General features: G+C 41.4%; 1 protein-coding gene across 1 annotated transcript in view; it reads left to right on the forward strand.

The window, feature by feature from the left end:
* The first annotated feature begins 2,026 nt into the window (after positions 1 to 2,026).
* Positions 2,027 to 17,660, forward strand: part of clstn2 (calsyntenin 2) — a 133,647-nt gene continuing 118,013 nt past the window's right edge. The window contains exon 1 of the mRNA XM_034137407.1: positions 2,027 to 2,196. Within this exon, the coding sequence (XP_033993298.1) occupies positions 2,124 to 2,196 (73 nt within the window). The 5' untranslated portion in view covers positions 2,027 to 2,123. The remainder of the gene's footprint in view (positions 2,197 to 17,660) is intronic.

Raw genomic sequence — 17,660 nt, forward strand, 5'->3', positions numbered from 1 at the left:
CATGCGAAAACAACCTGTTTCATTGTATAGTTAACGCTGTTAGTGCTCAGCCAATGAACTGAAGCCTTCTGATTGTTGGTTCATTAATGAATTACTTTCTCAAGACTTTAAGGTAAGAATGTGTCTGTCTTTGTGAAGAAACAAATACTGTCATATATCTGGGCTAAAAGCTGGTATTGTCTCGCCTGATCAGTCTGTATCAGATAAAATGAACAAATCCTTTCAGACCAGGAGAGAGGGGTTTGTCTCACCCAATAATCTAACAGTGATTTATTTTGGGCAGGAGCATGAAGGAACATTTTCTGGTTTGGATTGTTTTGGAGTGTAGTATTGATATATACCTTGGTTAATTTGGAGGAGGGTTATTGCTTGAACTATCCAATATCTCAGGGTTAAAATGTGCTTTTTCAAAGTTCAAAGTGTTTTCGACTAGCTTGAGAATACAGGTGCTATAAATGGAAACTCAAAGAAGCAGCTTGTGGAATATGTGGAAAACATTTACAACAACAGAACACAAAGTTCTTCCGTGATGCAACAGTGAAATGTTCCGTCTGTCCTCTGTCCTGAATGTTTGCTAAGCTGATTGCTTGGTAGCAGGAAAATCTGCTCAATACACCATCTTTCCCCCGTCACTGCTCTGCTGTAACTTAGCTGGCAATACCCATGGAAACAGCCAATTGGGAGTATGTGTGTGTAAGTGACTGTGTGTGCATGTAAATGTGGTCCTGCATGTGTTTGTCTGCATGTGTGTGTGTCTGTTCTATCTTTGTTATCCTCTTAACTCACTTGAGGTCTACCCTCTCTCTCTCTCTTTAATCCCCAGAACACACACCCACACCAGAGGAAGAAGCATGGGGGAATAATTGAAGAATATACGGCCGTTAGAAAAAAAAACAGTGATTCTGCCACAGGGTGAAAACTGAAAGACTCAAATCTGTGAGGGGGAGTATAGCTGCGCTTTTCGGGCTCTTGTTAGGAGGATACAGCTGGGAAAACATCATACTGTAGCAGCTGCTTCATTAGATTATGAAAGAATTATCACTGAGAGAAAATGAAAAAAAAATCCACGGTTCAAGTTTCTCCTTAATTAAAGAGAAACCTTTTTTTTTTTCATTTCCCAAATGTAGCCTCACTTTCACAGGCACTTAGTGGAGGGAAACAGCTAATAAACTGAACACTACAATGACCAGCAGGTTGAAATCAGCAACGTGTTGCAAAAACATCAAAAGTAAACTTGTTCCTTGTACTTTTATTCAGGTAAATATTCAGGAGGAAGTATTAGGCATTGCTCTTTGATTGAATGGCCAAGACAAGTAGGTTGGAAAATACTGATTAAGAAGCTGTTCCATGTGTTGAAATAATTGTGTGTGTGCTTAAGATGGTGTTATCCTCTAGCTCCAATAATAAAGTAATCATTGCTTTATTTTATAGGATATGTGGTTAGCTTTTACAGCCATGCCTAGCCATAGCTTGGGGTTTATTGAATTGATTGAAAAGCTGTATTCTTGTAGAGAAATGCAATCACTGACAGCAAATTCTCAGTTTCAGCTGCCCTTCCTTGGGCGTCAAAATCAATCCTTTCCCCTCTTAACACCAAACACAAATTCACACTCATCTCAGACAGATCCCCTCCCTGTACTCCCTCCAATCTCTCTCTTGCTTCTTCTCTAGCTCTCATTTACTGCCATGTCAAGATTGCAAAACAAGGACATATTTTGCCTGAAAGGGGCGCTTTATCCTTCAAAATAAATGTGTACAATGTGTCATGCTTAGCGGAAAATCTATTTAAAAACAGCCATGATTATCAGAATGCGAACTAGATTTAATTAAATACATTCATTCTGACTTTGTGTGTATTCAGTGTTGTTTAGATACCCTTATCTGAAGTTATTCAACATCTACAATCGATTGTGTTTTATTTTGAAAACCAAAAACCGGAACCTGTGTTGTATCGACGATGGTAGAACGTGTTTCCCTCTCTCTCTGCTCACAACACCCAGTGGCTGTCTCTCTACCTGTCCCTCGCGCACCCGAACAGTTGAAAACATCCTCGCGCTCGGGAGGGGATCTAGGATTTGGAACGAGAAGAGGAAGGGAGACATCACACACTCTGCTCCACCACCATGCAGATACTTGGGCTGCCTTTTTTGCTGTTATGCCTCATCTGGGGCCACTCCTGCGCTCTCGGCGGAAAAGGTAGGAACATGAAAAAGAAAAAGATGAACAAAAAAACAATTTGTCTTCGAAATGTTTGACTGCGTTTTCGCGTTTGAGTTGCACAAGTTGGAAAGGGGGCACTTACCGTCCGTCCAACAACTTCATCGCCATTTAGGTGTTTTTGTCTCTTTCTAGTTAAGTTTTCCATAATATTCAGTAGCTTGCTTTCGTGCATCAATGCGTAGTTACTCAAAGTTCAAGCAAAGATGGACAGGGCAATTAGCGGGACAGGTGTTCAGCTGGGTGGGAAGTTGGAGCTTGTTATAACGCTACGTAGTTTCACTGTAATGTGTTGTGAGAGGGGGTATATAAAATAAATTGATGAATGATCACCAAGACGCTAATATACAAATAAAGAATAATTAAAATGACAAATTAGTAGATTACTCATCTACTTTTTAACCCATTACTGTTCCCTACAACCCAAGATAACGTCGTATGCTCCTAAATGTATTCAAATGTGACATTGCATAAGACAACTAAAAGCAGCAGGTACTCACAAATGTCCAATTTAAACTGTTGTTATTTTACTTGAAAAATTACCAATTATATCGCATTGTTCAGCTCTGATAATAGCATGATACTTAATATAGAAAAACATATTGGCTCAATAGTAATAACATCACCCCTAGAGGTTACTAGGAAACTATTCTTTACATAATATTATGACTTGGCAACCTATAGCATGCCCCAGTTGCTCTTGAAGATTAACACTATTAACATGACATTTATATATATCCGAGGTTTATGTTCCTGGTCATGACTGTCTGGTTGGCCAGTGATCTGGAGATGATTTCTAACTATGATAATCGATTAGTGCTCGGGGAGGGCAGCCACGGTCGGGGTGTAGCACTAAATCACATCCTCACCCTGTGATGCTCTCAAACATCACTTTCCCTCTCTCAAACACACACACACACACACACACACACACACACACACACACACACACACACACACACACACACACACACACACACACACACACACACACACACACACACACACACACACACACACACACACACACACACACACACACACACACACACACACACACACACACACACACACACACACACACACACACACACACACACACACACACACCTGCACCTGCACCTGACTGGTGTTGCCTCTGAAGGGCAGCGGCGGTTTACAGTGGTATTAATTGGGTCTCTGGAGTGAGAGCGCGGGGCTGACTGGCTGTCTGCGCTCAACCAAACATTATCATTATTTTCCCTGTTTATGAAAGACCTCCATCTGGCCGGGAGCCAGAGGGAAGGCTAAGTAGGTTTAGACACTAAGTTTACAGAGAAGAGCCTGTTTTGTGAAGTGTGAACGCAGCTTTGATTACTACAGACAGTTGTCATCAGCTATGCAATGCGTAATCTGCTTGTCTCAAGGCCAAGTATATTGTTATCAAACTAGAGCTGCAATGATTACTCGATGGACAGAAAATATTGCCTACTATTTTTATAGTCAATAATTGTTCATGAAATATTGTGGAAAATGCTGTTTTCAGCCAGGGATTTCCAGTTCATATTATATTTAACATCTTAAGGTTTTGGACAGGAGGTAATATTCAGGTTAATCAATCATGAAATAATGAAAACATCCCTATACCAAATATTTTATGGAATGGATAAATTGGATTTTATCATTATTGTCAGGAATGATAGTAATTTAATAAGATTTGATAAACCTGTGTATTGTTAAGTAAAGCCACTTCCTCATCACATTCAAAAAAAGGAATAGATGAAGGCCCTGGATGTTTGTTGGCTGTATAACAAAGACACAGAGAGTGAGTTTTTGATTTAGCATTTACAAGCTCTACAAGCTCAGCAGAATACAGTACGTACACGAGACAAAGGCTTGCCGCTGAATACCTTTACATAAGTCAGGAAATAGACCTGAGCAGATGAATGCCAAACAACACAAAACAAGAGGATTTGAAGGGGTGCTGAAAGAAAAAGAAAGGAGGAGAAAAAAAAAAAAATGGAAAACAAGATGAGATTTATGGGTGTCTTTCAACAGAGCCGTCTAGCTGCATTATCCTCGCTGGAACATAAATCGTGAATGCGATGTGGAACGCAGCAGCATAACTCAGGTTTTCCTCTTCGGTGCAATGACTGGTGAAACAATGTCTGGCAGGAACGGCTGGGCCCGTCCTGTCACTCTTTTCCTCTTTACTATCATTTATGCCCTTTTTTTCTCTTTTCTTTTCTCCCACGTTTCTCTCTCTCCCTCTCTCCCTTTGACTCTCCCATTGTTTGTTGCTTTGCTCTGTTGAGCTGATGCTATTCAGAGGGCAAATGTCAGAGGAAGGGGATCGAGAGAGAGGCTGGTGCAACCTCATTCTGATTTCCAGAGCTGCTTCTCTTTCTCTCTCCACTGCCCTGGATTCAATTCCAAAGTTGTATGGGCTTAAGTGGGTTGTATAAACGGTGAGGCGGTGCTCTTTCTGTCTTACTTTGCCTCATCTGGAGAGTGTCACATTCCCACTCCATCCCAGGTACCTCTATTACCGACTACTTCCTCTGTCCCATTTATATTCTCTGCCTTTCCCTGTCCAGATTTTCTCCTAATTGTACTCCCATTGTTCCTTTTCTCCCTCCAAACTCCAAACTCCCTCCATCGCAAACCTTCTCCTGTACTTTCTCTGTTTTTTTTTTATCTCTAATGCCTCACAGAGTAGAACAACATGCATGTTTGTGAAATGTTAAAATGTCTGCCTGAATGTGGGCAATTGTGTGAAAAAAGACTGAGCACTCTTGTGCTTTGTACTGACGAGTGTGGAGGAATTTCAGGTCTGTGTGCTGCCGGGCGTTTATGCAAATGAGGGTAGAGATGCAAATTATTGTCCTAATTTGGATGTTAATTACTCAGTACGGCTAATTATAATATGTCTGATGAGGCGTAAGGTGGAGGAGAGGAGCAAAATGGAAAGGCTGCCATAGGATGATGTATGTGTGGGGATGAGAGAATGTGTGTGTGTGTGTGTATGTGTGGGGATGAGAGAATGTGTGTGTGTGTGTGTGTACGAGTGAGAGAGGTGTTTATGAGTGTGTTGTGTGTATGCCAGTATCACAGCAGCTGGTCCAATGGCTCCGTTGGGGCCTTCTGGTCAGCACTGCTCAATATGTGGTGGATAAACATTGCATGCAGTGCTGACTTCTGAGACACACACACACACACACACACACACACACACACACACACACACACACACACACACACACACACACACACACACACACACACACACACACACACACACACACACACACACACACACACACACACACTGTCCTGTTCTCGTACTGATGCATTGACACGTCCAAGCTCTCGGACACTTCTGTATTTTAAAACTATCCGAGTAAACACTTTTGTGTTTCTTACAAAGACACTCACATACTTCCCCTTCAGCAGGTGGCAGGCTGTCAGCGAATGACTGAGCTGGTGCTGTACAGGAGACAGAGGGAGAGTAGAGAACCAGTAATTGGAGAGGATGGAGACAAAAATAGGTAGAAAAAGAGAAATATGCTGTGCACGCATGAGTGTCTACATCATTTCATCATTACCCTTTTAAATGATTTGTATTTCTTTTGATTTTCCTCTATATGCTTTAGGAACACAAATGACACATCTGGAAAGTTGGAAAGAGAGAATGGCACGGAGAATGATAGAAACTTTCGTAAACCATTACCCTACAAAAACATTAGAGCTGTTGAAGCAACAATAGATATGTTTTGAGCGCAATGACCGATTGGACCAAGCTGGACCTGTCGGTTGTAGTCTGGGAATTGAGACTTTCGGAAAGTTGTTAACTTGAAAATCATTCATTGTATGTTATTTGTGAAGATGACATAACTAGTGTGTTGCCGAGGGAGCACAGATAAATAAACCGCTCACTTTAATGTGAACTTTGCCGTTTAAAAAGTCTCACCTTTTCTTTGTATACTTTACTGTCCATGTTGCCAGATGCCGTAAATGCTATGCTCCGTTTATGGCCTTTTCAGCGCAACCACTGCTAGGTGCCATCCATGTTGGTTTTGGTCGATATGTGAATTTCTTGCAGGATTTGCGAGGATTCAAACTGCCTGAACTCAAGCCGTCGTTCTGACCGGGTGTTCTGTATGGTGTCATAAGGTTTATGCCTCTTTCTCACTGAGAATGTTTGAAGAACAAAGCATAGGTTGTTTTATTCCATTCAATGACAAAAGGCTTCACTTACGAAATGTTCTTAGCCTTGGGCTTTGTTCAGATACAGCAAATGGATTTTCATGATAAATCAGTGGCGTACAATCATGTTTTTTACATTATTAAATATATATTAGTGCAGTTGCCTGAGGTGTACATTTAGTAGTTTCATCACCTCGCCTGAAAATCTCTATTCCTCACGAGTAAAGTTTAATACCATTTTTCTCCATGAAGTCCAAAGACTCATTTGTTGCTTGCTTCGTACTGAGATTAGAGTGAACACATTGAAAATAGCCTTTGTGTTGGCAGCAGATCTGAGGGCAAATACTGCAGATTTTGTGTTTCTTAACTTTCTTCCTTTTAATCATTTGTTGTCTTCATATTAGCATGCAAAAATACAAATGTATTTTCAGAGTTGATCTGAATAAAGCAATGTTCAGTAGCAGCTATCAGACTAAGGCGCTGTGTCTCTGCTGTGTCTCTGCTGTGTCTCTGCTGTGTCCCATGAGCCAGTGTCAGTGCAGTGTTATCTATCGTCTCTATGTACACAGGCCAAGCAATCCTTTATTAAACAACAGGCCGCCGGTCTGTTGTGCCTCGTGATGAAGCCTGAAGTTATGAAGACATGCACCGCTGCACACTGTTTTAATTATAATTCCAATACAAACCTATTAGCCTTCTGTGTATTTGTTAACCTAATAATACATTGTGTTAACGTTGTAGTGTGTGTTCAGCCAAACATAAGAAACACGCACAGATCCACACACACACCCCCTCACACATCGATTGAGTCATCTCCTTCATCTTCCTTTCAACTTGTCCTGTGTGGGATTCTTGTAGCCAGTCCAAAGCCTCACTACGCTTTGAAATGGCTTTATATTTGATTTTCCTTTTTCTTTTTGTATGGCTCCTCCAGTAGCAATCATGAAAGACACATGTCTTTTCCATCATGAGATATGGTTCTGCAGATGTTTTACAACCACATGTTTCCGTGTATATTAGAAAGGTATAGGCTACAAAGTGAAACTACATAGTGTTACATCACCGGGGTGACGATAAGTCACACCAAAGTCTTTTTAGTTGTTCTATACTTTGCCTACAAGGTGACTCGGTGTGTGACTGAAAAACAAATCACAACAAAACAATATATTGAGAGAAGACTGAAGTGTGTGTGTGTGTGTGTGTGTGTGTGTGTGTGTGTGTGTGTGTGTGTGTGTGTGTGTGTGTGTGTGTGTGTGTGTGTGTGTGTGTGTGTGTGTGTGTGTGTGTGTGTGTGTGTGTGTGTGTGTGTGTGTGTGTGTGTGTGTGTGTGTGTGTGTGTGTGTGTGTGTGTGTGTGTGTGTGTGTGTGTGTGTGTGTGTGTGTGTGTGTGTGTGTGTGTGTGTGTGTGTGTGGTGTGTGTGTGTGTGTGTGTGGTGTGTGTGTGTGTGTGTGTGTGTGTGTGTGTGTGTGTGTGTGTGTGTGTGTGTGTGTGTGTGTGTGATGTGTGTGTGTGATGTGTGTGTGTGTGTGTGTGTGTGTGTGTGTGTGTGTGTGTGTGTGTGTGTGTGTGTGTGTGTGTGTGTGTGTGTGTGTGTGTGTGTGTGTGTGTGTGTGTGTGCGCGCGTTCCCTCCCTCCCTCCCTCATACACAGACTCGTGTACCTGGAGCTACAATCGCTGCTCAGTAAGAAAGGAATCACAGCAGGGAGGCAACATGAAAGCATGTCCTCAAGAAGAAAGGTTTTAATATTCACGAGTCATCAGTCGGAACGTGTTATCTCTGTTTCTCTCTGTCTGTCTCGCTCTTTCTTCCTCTAGGTCTCGCTCTTTCTATAGCACCACACCTGTCTCTGTCTGCGGCTCTCTTCTTCTCCCCTTCTGGCAGCAGCAGCACGTTAGATATGAGGCTTTGGATTTGTGTGTGTCGGTGCAAATATCCCCGTTTCTCCTCTCAGATCACTTTCATATGTTTCTCTTCTACTTCCTTCTGTAAACCTGCCAGACGCAGGCCTCGCCTCACAGAGAGTTTGTCCGCTCACCTCGGCCTTTGTCCTTCCTCGCTCTTCCTCTGTTCTCCTCCTCCTCTGCGCTCCAATGGCGACATTGCTGAGTTTGTGAGTTTCTCATTTCTATTTTCTGTCTCTTGTTTGTATATGAATTATTTATGCAAAATGTATCTTAGCAACCTATCATGGTAACATGCCTACGTGAGACAACGGCTGACTATGCACTTCATGCCTAAGATTACATTTATATTGTGCTGTAATGTTGCATGGAAACACATTCAAATGTGTGTTACAGGCAAATGAAAAGCAGATTAGATTCATAACAGAACATATCCTTGTTTATCTCCTCTCAAAACAACCTAGACAGAAATGCTATTCTATTCTTTCATCATTTCCTACTTAAAACCTCTCTTAAACAATGACCTCTTTGATATAATAGCAAAGGAATACATTTGGCTTGGCATGTGCCTGACATGCTAAATGAATCCAAACCGAATTGCAAAACAGAAGAAATACAAAGAAATGGGCAGAAATTATTTTCAAATATTCTTGTGTGTAGATGTTTGATTACAATTCCCCAGTGGGAATAAGATAAACTAGTTTGTTTTAAATGTGTGGGTCCTTTGAAGAAGTGTATCATATGATAAATTCCTCTTTTGTCTTATTGCAGTGTGTTCTTCCTTTTCTGCTCAACTGGTCTATTCTCCCTCTTATATAAAGACAAGAAAAAGGCCCTTTAAATAGCTTATGTATTTTGGCTTCTGCAGAACTCTAAATAAACATGAACATAGTCTGAACACTGTCATGTCCTTAAACAAAATGTAAACATCTACATTACCAAGACTCCTAAAATCTGCTACAGTTTAGCACTTATATTAACTTTCTGCTTCTGTTCTCAGGGGACTTAATGAGCTCGTGTGTTATCCATGATTAAGTGTGGGCAAAGAGCTAATATAACGACTTGATCACAGTGAAACAAGTGCTGATTGTGAGTCACCTACTGCCTTACTCCCTGATCCATACATTTAGTGTCAAAACAGAGCCTCAATTTCCCATTTGTAATGTCCCCGGCTCTGCCTTTGTTCTTTCCATTTGCAGTTTGATGTATAGTCCGTTGTTGCCCTCTGAGTCATTTGGTCCTCCTCCTCTCTACGTTTTCATATACACTCACCCAACCTTTCACCCTGTCTGCTGAGCACTCGCACACAACCTCGCTGTTTCCACCTCCTCCTGTCTCCCTCTCCCTCGGTGTGTCCCAAAAGAAACGAGCAGTGCTTTCCCACCCACAGCTCTGGGGTCAGCACTGCAACATTTCCCATCAAGTCCTTGTCACATCTGATGAGTTTTAATTTTTACTTACTCTGGTGTAATGACATTTTCTGTTTATTTTATTCATGGTCCACAGCTTTCGCTGTAACAACTCTGTTCCCTGTCAGCGAAAAACCCTATTAATCTTTCTGCAATTTCAGCACACTCCGATAATGGTGCTTACCCAGGTTTTTCAAGCTCATTATTGTTAATCGATTGACGTTCATCATCGCACAAGGAAAATGAAACATCGTGTTCATTGTGTCTTGTAAAGCACAAATGTACAGATAAACATTAAAGTAACTCGTATTCACTTCCTGAGGCGATACTTCCTCCTGCAAGGTGTCAAGGGGAGATGGAAAAGAAGGTGTTATTTGCACATGATGGCGCAGAGTACTTACCGCAAGGGTGTGTGATTGTGTGTACACTGCATGTGGGGAAAAGTTTAAATTGAAAGATTGTTCATGAGAGAGTAGCTGGGTGATGGTATATCGTCACAGACTCTCCGACACCCTATAATTACGATATTTTATGGAATGTTATATGATATACATTTCTGCCTCTTTGTAGTGCTTTTGGTTTCTGTCGAGGATGAGTGCACATCATAATACATGGCATCAGTTCCTGTATAGTTTTGTCAATTAGAAAGGTGAAATACACAGCACTGTAAACGAAAACTTCCCCTTCTCTCTTAACGTTTGTCTCAAACAACAATCTGTTCTCTCGGATTGGACAGAGGCAGTATGTTTTGACCAGACAGTGAAATGACTCCTGTGTTAAATAAACTTGTATGCATTGTTTTTCAATAGTCAAAGGCAGCCAGATCAAATAAATGACAGTACTCCAAACAAAAAAAGCCTGGCAAGGAGAAGCAAGAATGTCCTCTTCCGTCTGTCACAATGAACCCACGTCTGAACTGTTACATTTCTATTCAAATGCCACGGCTTTGTGTGAGGATCGCTCACCCCCATATCTTTGTGGCACTTTTCCTCTGTAATTATAGTCAATTTTCTTCACATGCTAACAATAACTGTATTGTATTGAGTTGAAAAGACAGCGCCACCATTACTGGCACATCAAATTGGTGTGAACAAATTACTTTAGAAAGTGTAAAACAGGCAAATACTTGAAACAGTCAGCCTCTTGCTATGGCAACACTCTTATTATCCTCCTGAGACGTAACAATTAACTTTTCAACCAGAACACCTCAGTCAGTGTGCTTTTCTCGTCCAGATTATTGGATGAGTAAATTTAACTCTACAGGATATAAAAACTTTATAGCTTTCATTTTTCCATTTATGGGATCCTCTGTCACTATGATCCTGAAATATGTCGTACAGTTTATAAAGCGCTAGGTCCACCTGGAGCACATCGCATTGATAAATGTGTCATTTAATGCCTTTTTATGGTAAATATCAGTCACGTTTTAAAGCTTGGATCAGTGGTGTTTTGAACCTATCATTGCAAGTTATCTGTCCCAGGAGATAGACACTTAGTGGGAGAAAACGCAGTGGGTAAAGGATAGCCGGAGCCCCAGAGGCAGTTGTGTAAAGAGAGGAGGACGACAGGGGAGGCCAGGGTCACGATGAAAACATCCGACTTAAAGTGTAAGGAGGTGAATAAGAGAGCCCTGATCACACTGATGTATTAGTTTGGGATGTGATAGCAATAAAACGCATCATCAATCTCTTCCCCTCCTCTCCCCTCCTGTGTGACCGCTCAACCATTATACTTTATTTAAGTAATTGCCCGGAAAATGGTTCCGAGTTGTCATCGGAAAGGAAAGTGCTCTTTTTAGCAGCTAAGGCAGCTTCGGGCTTGCAACTTAGGGGCGTTGGCCTTTTATTGGACATTAGTGAGTGTTATGTCTCTGCCTACCTCCTTCATACCTTCCCTCCCACAGCTGCCCTTTTCTGACATGCCTCTCTCCCTCATGCACTATTAAACAGACACACATACACGGTACACTTTCACTTAGCAGCTCCTGAGCCTCTGTAATAAGGCTGCTCTCCTCCCCAGTAATGGGGATCTGCTGTGAGTGGAGTGGTCCAAGATGGCAGCTCCACAAAAGGCTCTGACAGATGCTTGGGAACGAGACGCATCAGGGAGAAGAGGGCCAGCTAACTCTTCTTGTTAACCCCTGACCCTTCTCTCTCTTTCCGCTTCCTGCCAACTTTGGATGACTAATACTAAGATTGTTTACATTGGTTCTCACAAAGAGGTTGAGACGTTATCCAATATTAAAGTGCCACACTGTTTACCTCCCAAGGTGTTGTTTGCCTCTCAATTATGTCTGTATTTAGACCATGGGGCTAGAGGAGCACATAAAGGGGAAACACTTGTAATTGCTCAAAGTCTTGAAATGATTCACCATCTGGGCTGGTGTAGGCATTCTGTGGATGGCACTATTATATGCAGCAGACTTTCTTGTTTTAGTTCCATGTTATTTTAACTGTTTTTTTTAGACTTCACAGCAATGGTGTTGTTCTGGGGGAAATCTGAGGCGCTGATGCTTCCCTCTTTATTGCAGAATATGTAATTCCTCCCTGTTGTCAGGTATTGATTTTAGGAGAAAAGTGATGATAAACAATGTTTTCTTTCTCGCGCCGATCCCAGTGGTAGATTAAAACAAACTGCTGAGAGTAATGTGACCTGGCTTGGTATTCAATTCAGAGAATGCCTTGCACTGCCTTCCTACTTATGACACTATAGGAGGATAATACTCCAAATATATCATATTCAACCCCGTGCCCTGTCACATTTCTTATGCTGAGGGATGGCATAGAAAATAAAAGCCATGAAGAACAAACTGGAAACATTATGAAATTGAACACAAGCATCTTTCCTGCCTGAGAACTACAGTGCATCTGGCAAAGTGTTGATACGTGATGATGGTTCACATTGCAACACAGAGACATGTCATTATTCCGGAACTCACTAGAATGTTTAAATATCACCAGTAGTTGCCTGATATTGTGCAGTCTGTCATATGAAGATGATGAAGAGATAAGTCACCTCCCTGTCCTTTTATTTATAAAACCTCAAACTTTTTTACTCTGGTATTTGCTATGGAGCCAGAATTGGGTCAATATTCTAGCGCGCAAAACAAGCTACTCACGAGCCCCCCCCCACCCCCCGTGAGGGCGGTCTCTCTCGTGAGTGAGCGGCTATGCGCTCGCTCACGAGAGAGATAGCCCTCACGGGGGTTTAATCTGCGCGCCAGGGTCATTTAATGCGCGTGTAAAAGTACATTTTTCGCTCGTGAGTAGCTTGTGTTGCGCGCTAGAATATTGACCCAATTCTGGCTCCATATTTGCCCCACTTGAGAACGATGTGCAGCATTTGCATAAACAAATACAGAAGAAAGAGTAAAGAATCACACAAGGTGAGACGAGCAGGGGTAGAAGAAAGACGGTATGGAAAGGGAACAGAAGCCAAGGACAGGGGAGAAGTGAGATGTTCGAGAGATGCAGAGAAAAGCGAGCGTCATGACAGAAAAGAGAGGGAGGATAAAGGGAGAGAGGCTGTGTGGTGTGGTGATGTTTGCCATTGCCACTCATTGTTTGGCGGTGTGAGCGGTCGGCGGCGAGCCCCGGAGCGATTCATCATGATTATGTGGGGGTAGGCAGGTAATGTCACAGCAGGCAGGGCTGGGCACAGTGGAGGCGCACACTATTTCTGGGCATCTGTCTTCACCAGCCAGGACGTTAGTTGGTCACATCAGCCTGTGTTGTTTCTCTCCGGCGCCCTCTAAACATGTCAGGCTTTGTCATATTTAGTTTTTTCAGGTCGACTCTTAAAAATATGTATTGTATATAGGTGAAGTGCTATTTGTTTACAAGTCCACATGATGAGTTACTTTCACATTTACAAATTGATATCGTGCCTAAGCTTCCTATGTCAGTGTTTTTGGATATTCCTGCTCCCCAATCCTGACTGTCATATAACACGGAGCTTCAGTGACTCATTAAACACGCATTCAATGTCAAACGTCAGTTTCTGTCCGCCTATGTTTGGCTCTCACCCCCTTCTCTCTCCCTCTCACCCTTTTTCTGTGATTCTCTCTCTTCAGCCTTTGGATGTCTCTGACACTTCATGTGGCAAAGACTGTCATCTCTAACCTCGATCCTTCACATCTCTTTTATGTTTCTTCTAAAACAGCTCCCACTGTGCAGTGATGGATCTAATGGCTGTTTGTCCAACTGTCAGTAGTTATGTATATTAACCTGGTGTTGCGTGTATGCGTGTGTGTGTGGAGTAAAAAATACTTAAGTGCTTGCAGCTTGTCCTGTTTGTGACAGGTTTGTGGGTGGGTACACACACACACACACACACACACACACACACACACACACACACACACACACACACACGTAATGCCATGTGTACATTGGGTCTCTAATGCACAGTGCGGTGGCAGAGAGGTCTAAATGATTAATGATCGCCTCTCTGGTGTGTCTGCCAAGGCTGCAGCTACAGTAAAACCAGTGTCATTCTCTCTTTCTGCTGTCACCTCATGAATATTGTATATGTTATGGACTTGCTTGCCTCAAAATATGTCCACTTCATTCAAAATACCTCCAATCGGTCAAGTTTGAATCCATCTAATTATCGAACCAATGTTTTACTTGTACATATTAAAAGTAAGCAAGTACTGTTTTCTTGGAAGCAATGCCTCCTTTTAACTGTCCCTACTGCCAACTTATGTACTGCAATATTAACTCAAGCTGCGCTCTCTTCAGGAAGGCTTCTCACATTATCTGATCTTTCCTGAAAAAATTAAATAATCAGTATGTTTAAATGTCAACTGATCCAATTTTAAAAACTCAAACCAAACATGTAATAGTCTTAACAATCACACTATTATAGTGTGTGTACTTAGCCAAAGCCTTATATAACATATTATTCTTTCTCCTACCATAAACCATTTTCCTGCCGTTGACCTCCAAACACATAAATTGCCGCTATAGGGTAAAGACCCTTATATCTGAGTTGATTCCTGTTGTTTATAAAAATGTCTTATATTTTCCCAATATTGATACATTAGCACTAATTAGTTGTACATACTCTTCTAGTATGACATGATGACGTTCATTTTGGCAGCCAGGAAGAAGTCATATACAAATCTGCAGGGGAGTCTAGTGGAGTTTGCAGCCGTGCCAGCTCTCTTTCTCAAAAGACAACATGCGAGCAGATGGGACTGTGCATCGGGCGCACACAACTCTCTGGGATGCAGGACCGCCCTCGGGTGAAATACCATGTTTTTAGGTGAGCAATCTTTAAAAGAATCAATTCTTCTGAAAGAACAAACAGGATTTTAGCTTCGAGCCTCCTCCAGAGCTGAAGACGTTCTCCAGTTGAGTTGTACTCCTTCTGACAGGTAAACTGAACTTAATGGAGTGCGCCCTTAAGACCAGTTAGGCATGAAGATTGTGCAGCACCAGACTGTTTGTTGATTGATAAATCATTTCTTTAGATGTAATCCAGAAACATCATCAAGCAACAAAGATAAAACACACATGTTGACGATATCTTTGAAAACCATGTGCCTAAACTGGGCAGGGACTGTTAAAGCAATAATCTCCTGTAATCACCTAGGTGACAGTGTATGCTACTGAAAGGTGTTGGGTGCTGCGATGTGCAGGTCCTTCAGGAACATGATTACCTGTCTGCAGAGTTGCACTGTCAGCACAATCTTGGAGGCAAACGGAGCATAACGTCGTTTAGTTTTTTTAAAATCTTGACAGTGTGCTTGGCCAGCTGTTTAGTTGCTTGTGTGCCCTTTATTTGTATCTCTGTGATATGTGGACTAGTTTGTGTATGTTGTCTGACAATGCTTTCAGTTTTGCTGAAATATTCTATACTTTTCTTTTTCCAGGTTAATGTTTGTTTCCTAATTACATTACACATAAAACCGCAATCAACACCCTCTCACTCCCCATACTGTCATCAACACCTACAGTGCGCTCGTTTGCAGACATCTCTGGATAACACTTGATATAATGAATAACATTGGATAACACACATCTTGGCATACAGGAATGAACCGCACTCAAGGTGTGAGTGATGTATAAAAATGTGTTTCTCATTAACACTACTATTGCAGTCAGGTTCAGTTTAATCTTCACGGGGTCTAGCTATAGCCTACATTATGTGCAACTGATAACAAGATGTATTTATTTCTGTAACTAGGTTGTCTATGATGTTATTTATAGCATGTTAATTTCCACCGAGAGTTTCCTACTGTGATTTGAGTTTTTCACAGTTTTTGTAAGTAGGACTTTTCACAGGGTTTTGTGCCTTCCACTGTGTTTAGAGGGAAGAGCTAGAATAGACGTGGATTGTTGAGGCTTATAATGACCAGTACACACTCTGACATGATTCCTTTTCATTGAGTTCATCAGGAATTGTGGAAAACATTTTACACTTGAAAAAAAACTTGTTTATTTAATAGCACTAAACTACATCAAACTATTTTTAAATGTCTCAACAAATATAAGGCAGGGTCTTTGTGGCGAAGAATTGGTCTGGCATTGAAAGAAAATCTAAATTCTTGCTATGTGATCATGAGAACTAGATAGAAGTGCCAGTAACAAAACAACAACTCTTAAGTATTGATTTTGGCAGAATCAATGTCAGCTAAATGCTCTAGTTGAATATTGTGTTGGGCGATGCAATAAGGCCTGGGCTAACGGATAGTGTTTAAATCACGTATGACTAAATGATACCCATTTGGGAACCGTCCACTTCTCCACTTTATAGAGTTTGGAAGTCAGCCAAAGCTTTTTCTTTGAGCTAAGAACATGAAAAGGTCTAAGCTTATCAGAGTTTTTAATAGATGAAGCACATTTGCCTTAAGTGTCTAAAACTGATTAGCTATTCTTTGCGCTTCAAACACCAGGCTGCATCCCACTGATGCTAAACAGTGTCAGACGGTTTCGCAGTGCAGCTGTGACAAACACTAACACATCTTTTAAGCCATCATTTGAGCAGATGCTGATTTTGAAACGGTATCACACCCGTGTTATTATTTCCATTAACATAGTTGCAGAATAGACCCTACTGCAGAGCGGCCCTGCTTTCACCGGTAATGGCATCATTGTATTTCAAATAGTTAATGAGATATTTAGAGAAGGCAGTTGTTGTGTGGAGTATTCAAAGAAAGCTGCTGTTATTACCCTGATCAGTCATTTCACTGAACAATATCACTCGGTTTTCACAACATGTGTCCGGTCAACTGGGGACATTAATGGAGCCTTTTTTTACCTAATGCTCTGGTGAAAATAAAAAATTGACGCACAGCTTTAACTTCATAGTGCCAACTAAATGAATGCCACTTATGAATCCTATTGCTCACCATTGACATCGATGAACAGCCAGAAAGAGGCCGTGCTTTTTTCTTTCACAATGTCAAATTATTAGAAAATTCACGAAATACAATATATGCAAATTGGGCCTCATGTACATAATTATGAATACTTTGTATACTGGTAGAAATGTGCAGCTTGTGGGTGGAACATCACCTTCATTGTCTCTTTATGTCCCCCATGTACTAATTTGTCTCTTTTATTCTCTCATCCACTCCTGCAAGGCCATCTGTAGATTGTCGTCTGTAGACACTTAACAGTTGGCTGCACATCTCATTAGTCTGAAAGGTACATTCTTCATAATGTGACTTTTCCTTCATTCCCAAGCTTTAATGCCCGGTCCCTCCATGGCCCTTTTTAAGGTGACCTTTAAATAATCAAGAGGAATTAAAGGGAATTAAAATGTGTGATAGCGTGAAGCATCAGTGAACCTGCCGTTATGATCTATTACAGACAATAAAGCCTCTGTGGAATTGATTTGAAAGACAAAGCTTCATATCCTAAAGATGTTAGTCTCTTTGTAAATTAATTATTTAAAGTAATCACAGAAAACAAAAGCATTGTTAGCCGCTACTATC

This window comes from Trematomus bernacchii, unplaced genomic scaffold (genome assembly GCF_902827165.1).
Source record: "Trematomus bernacchii unplaced genomic scaffold, fTreBer1.1, whole genome shotgun sequence".
NCBI classification, from domain to species: Eukaryota; Metazoa; Chordata; class Actinopteri; order Perciformes; family Nototheniidae; genus Trematomus; species Trematomus bernacchii.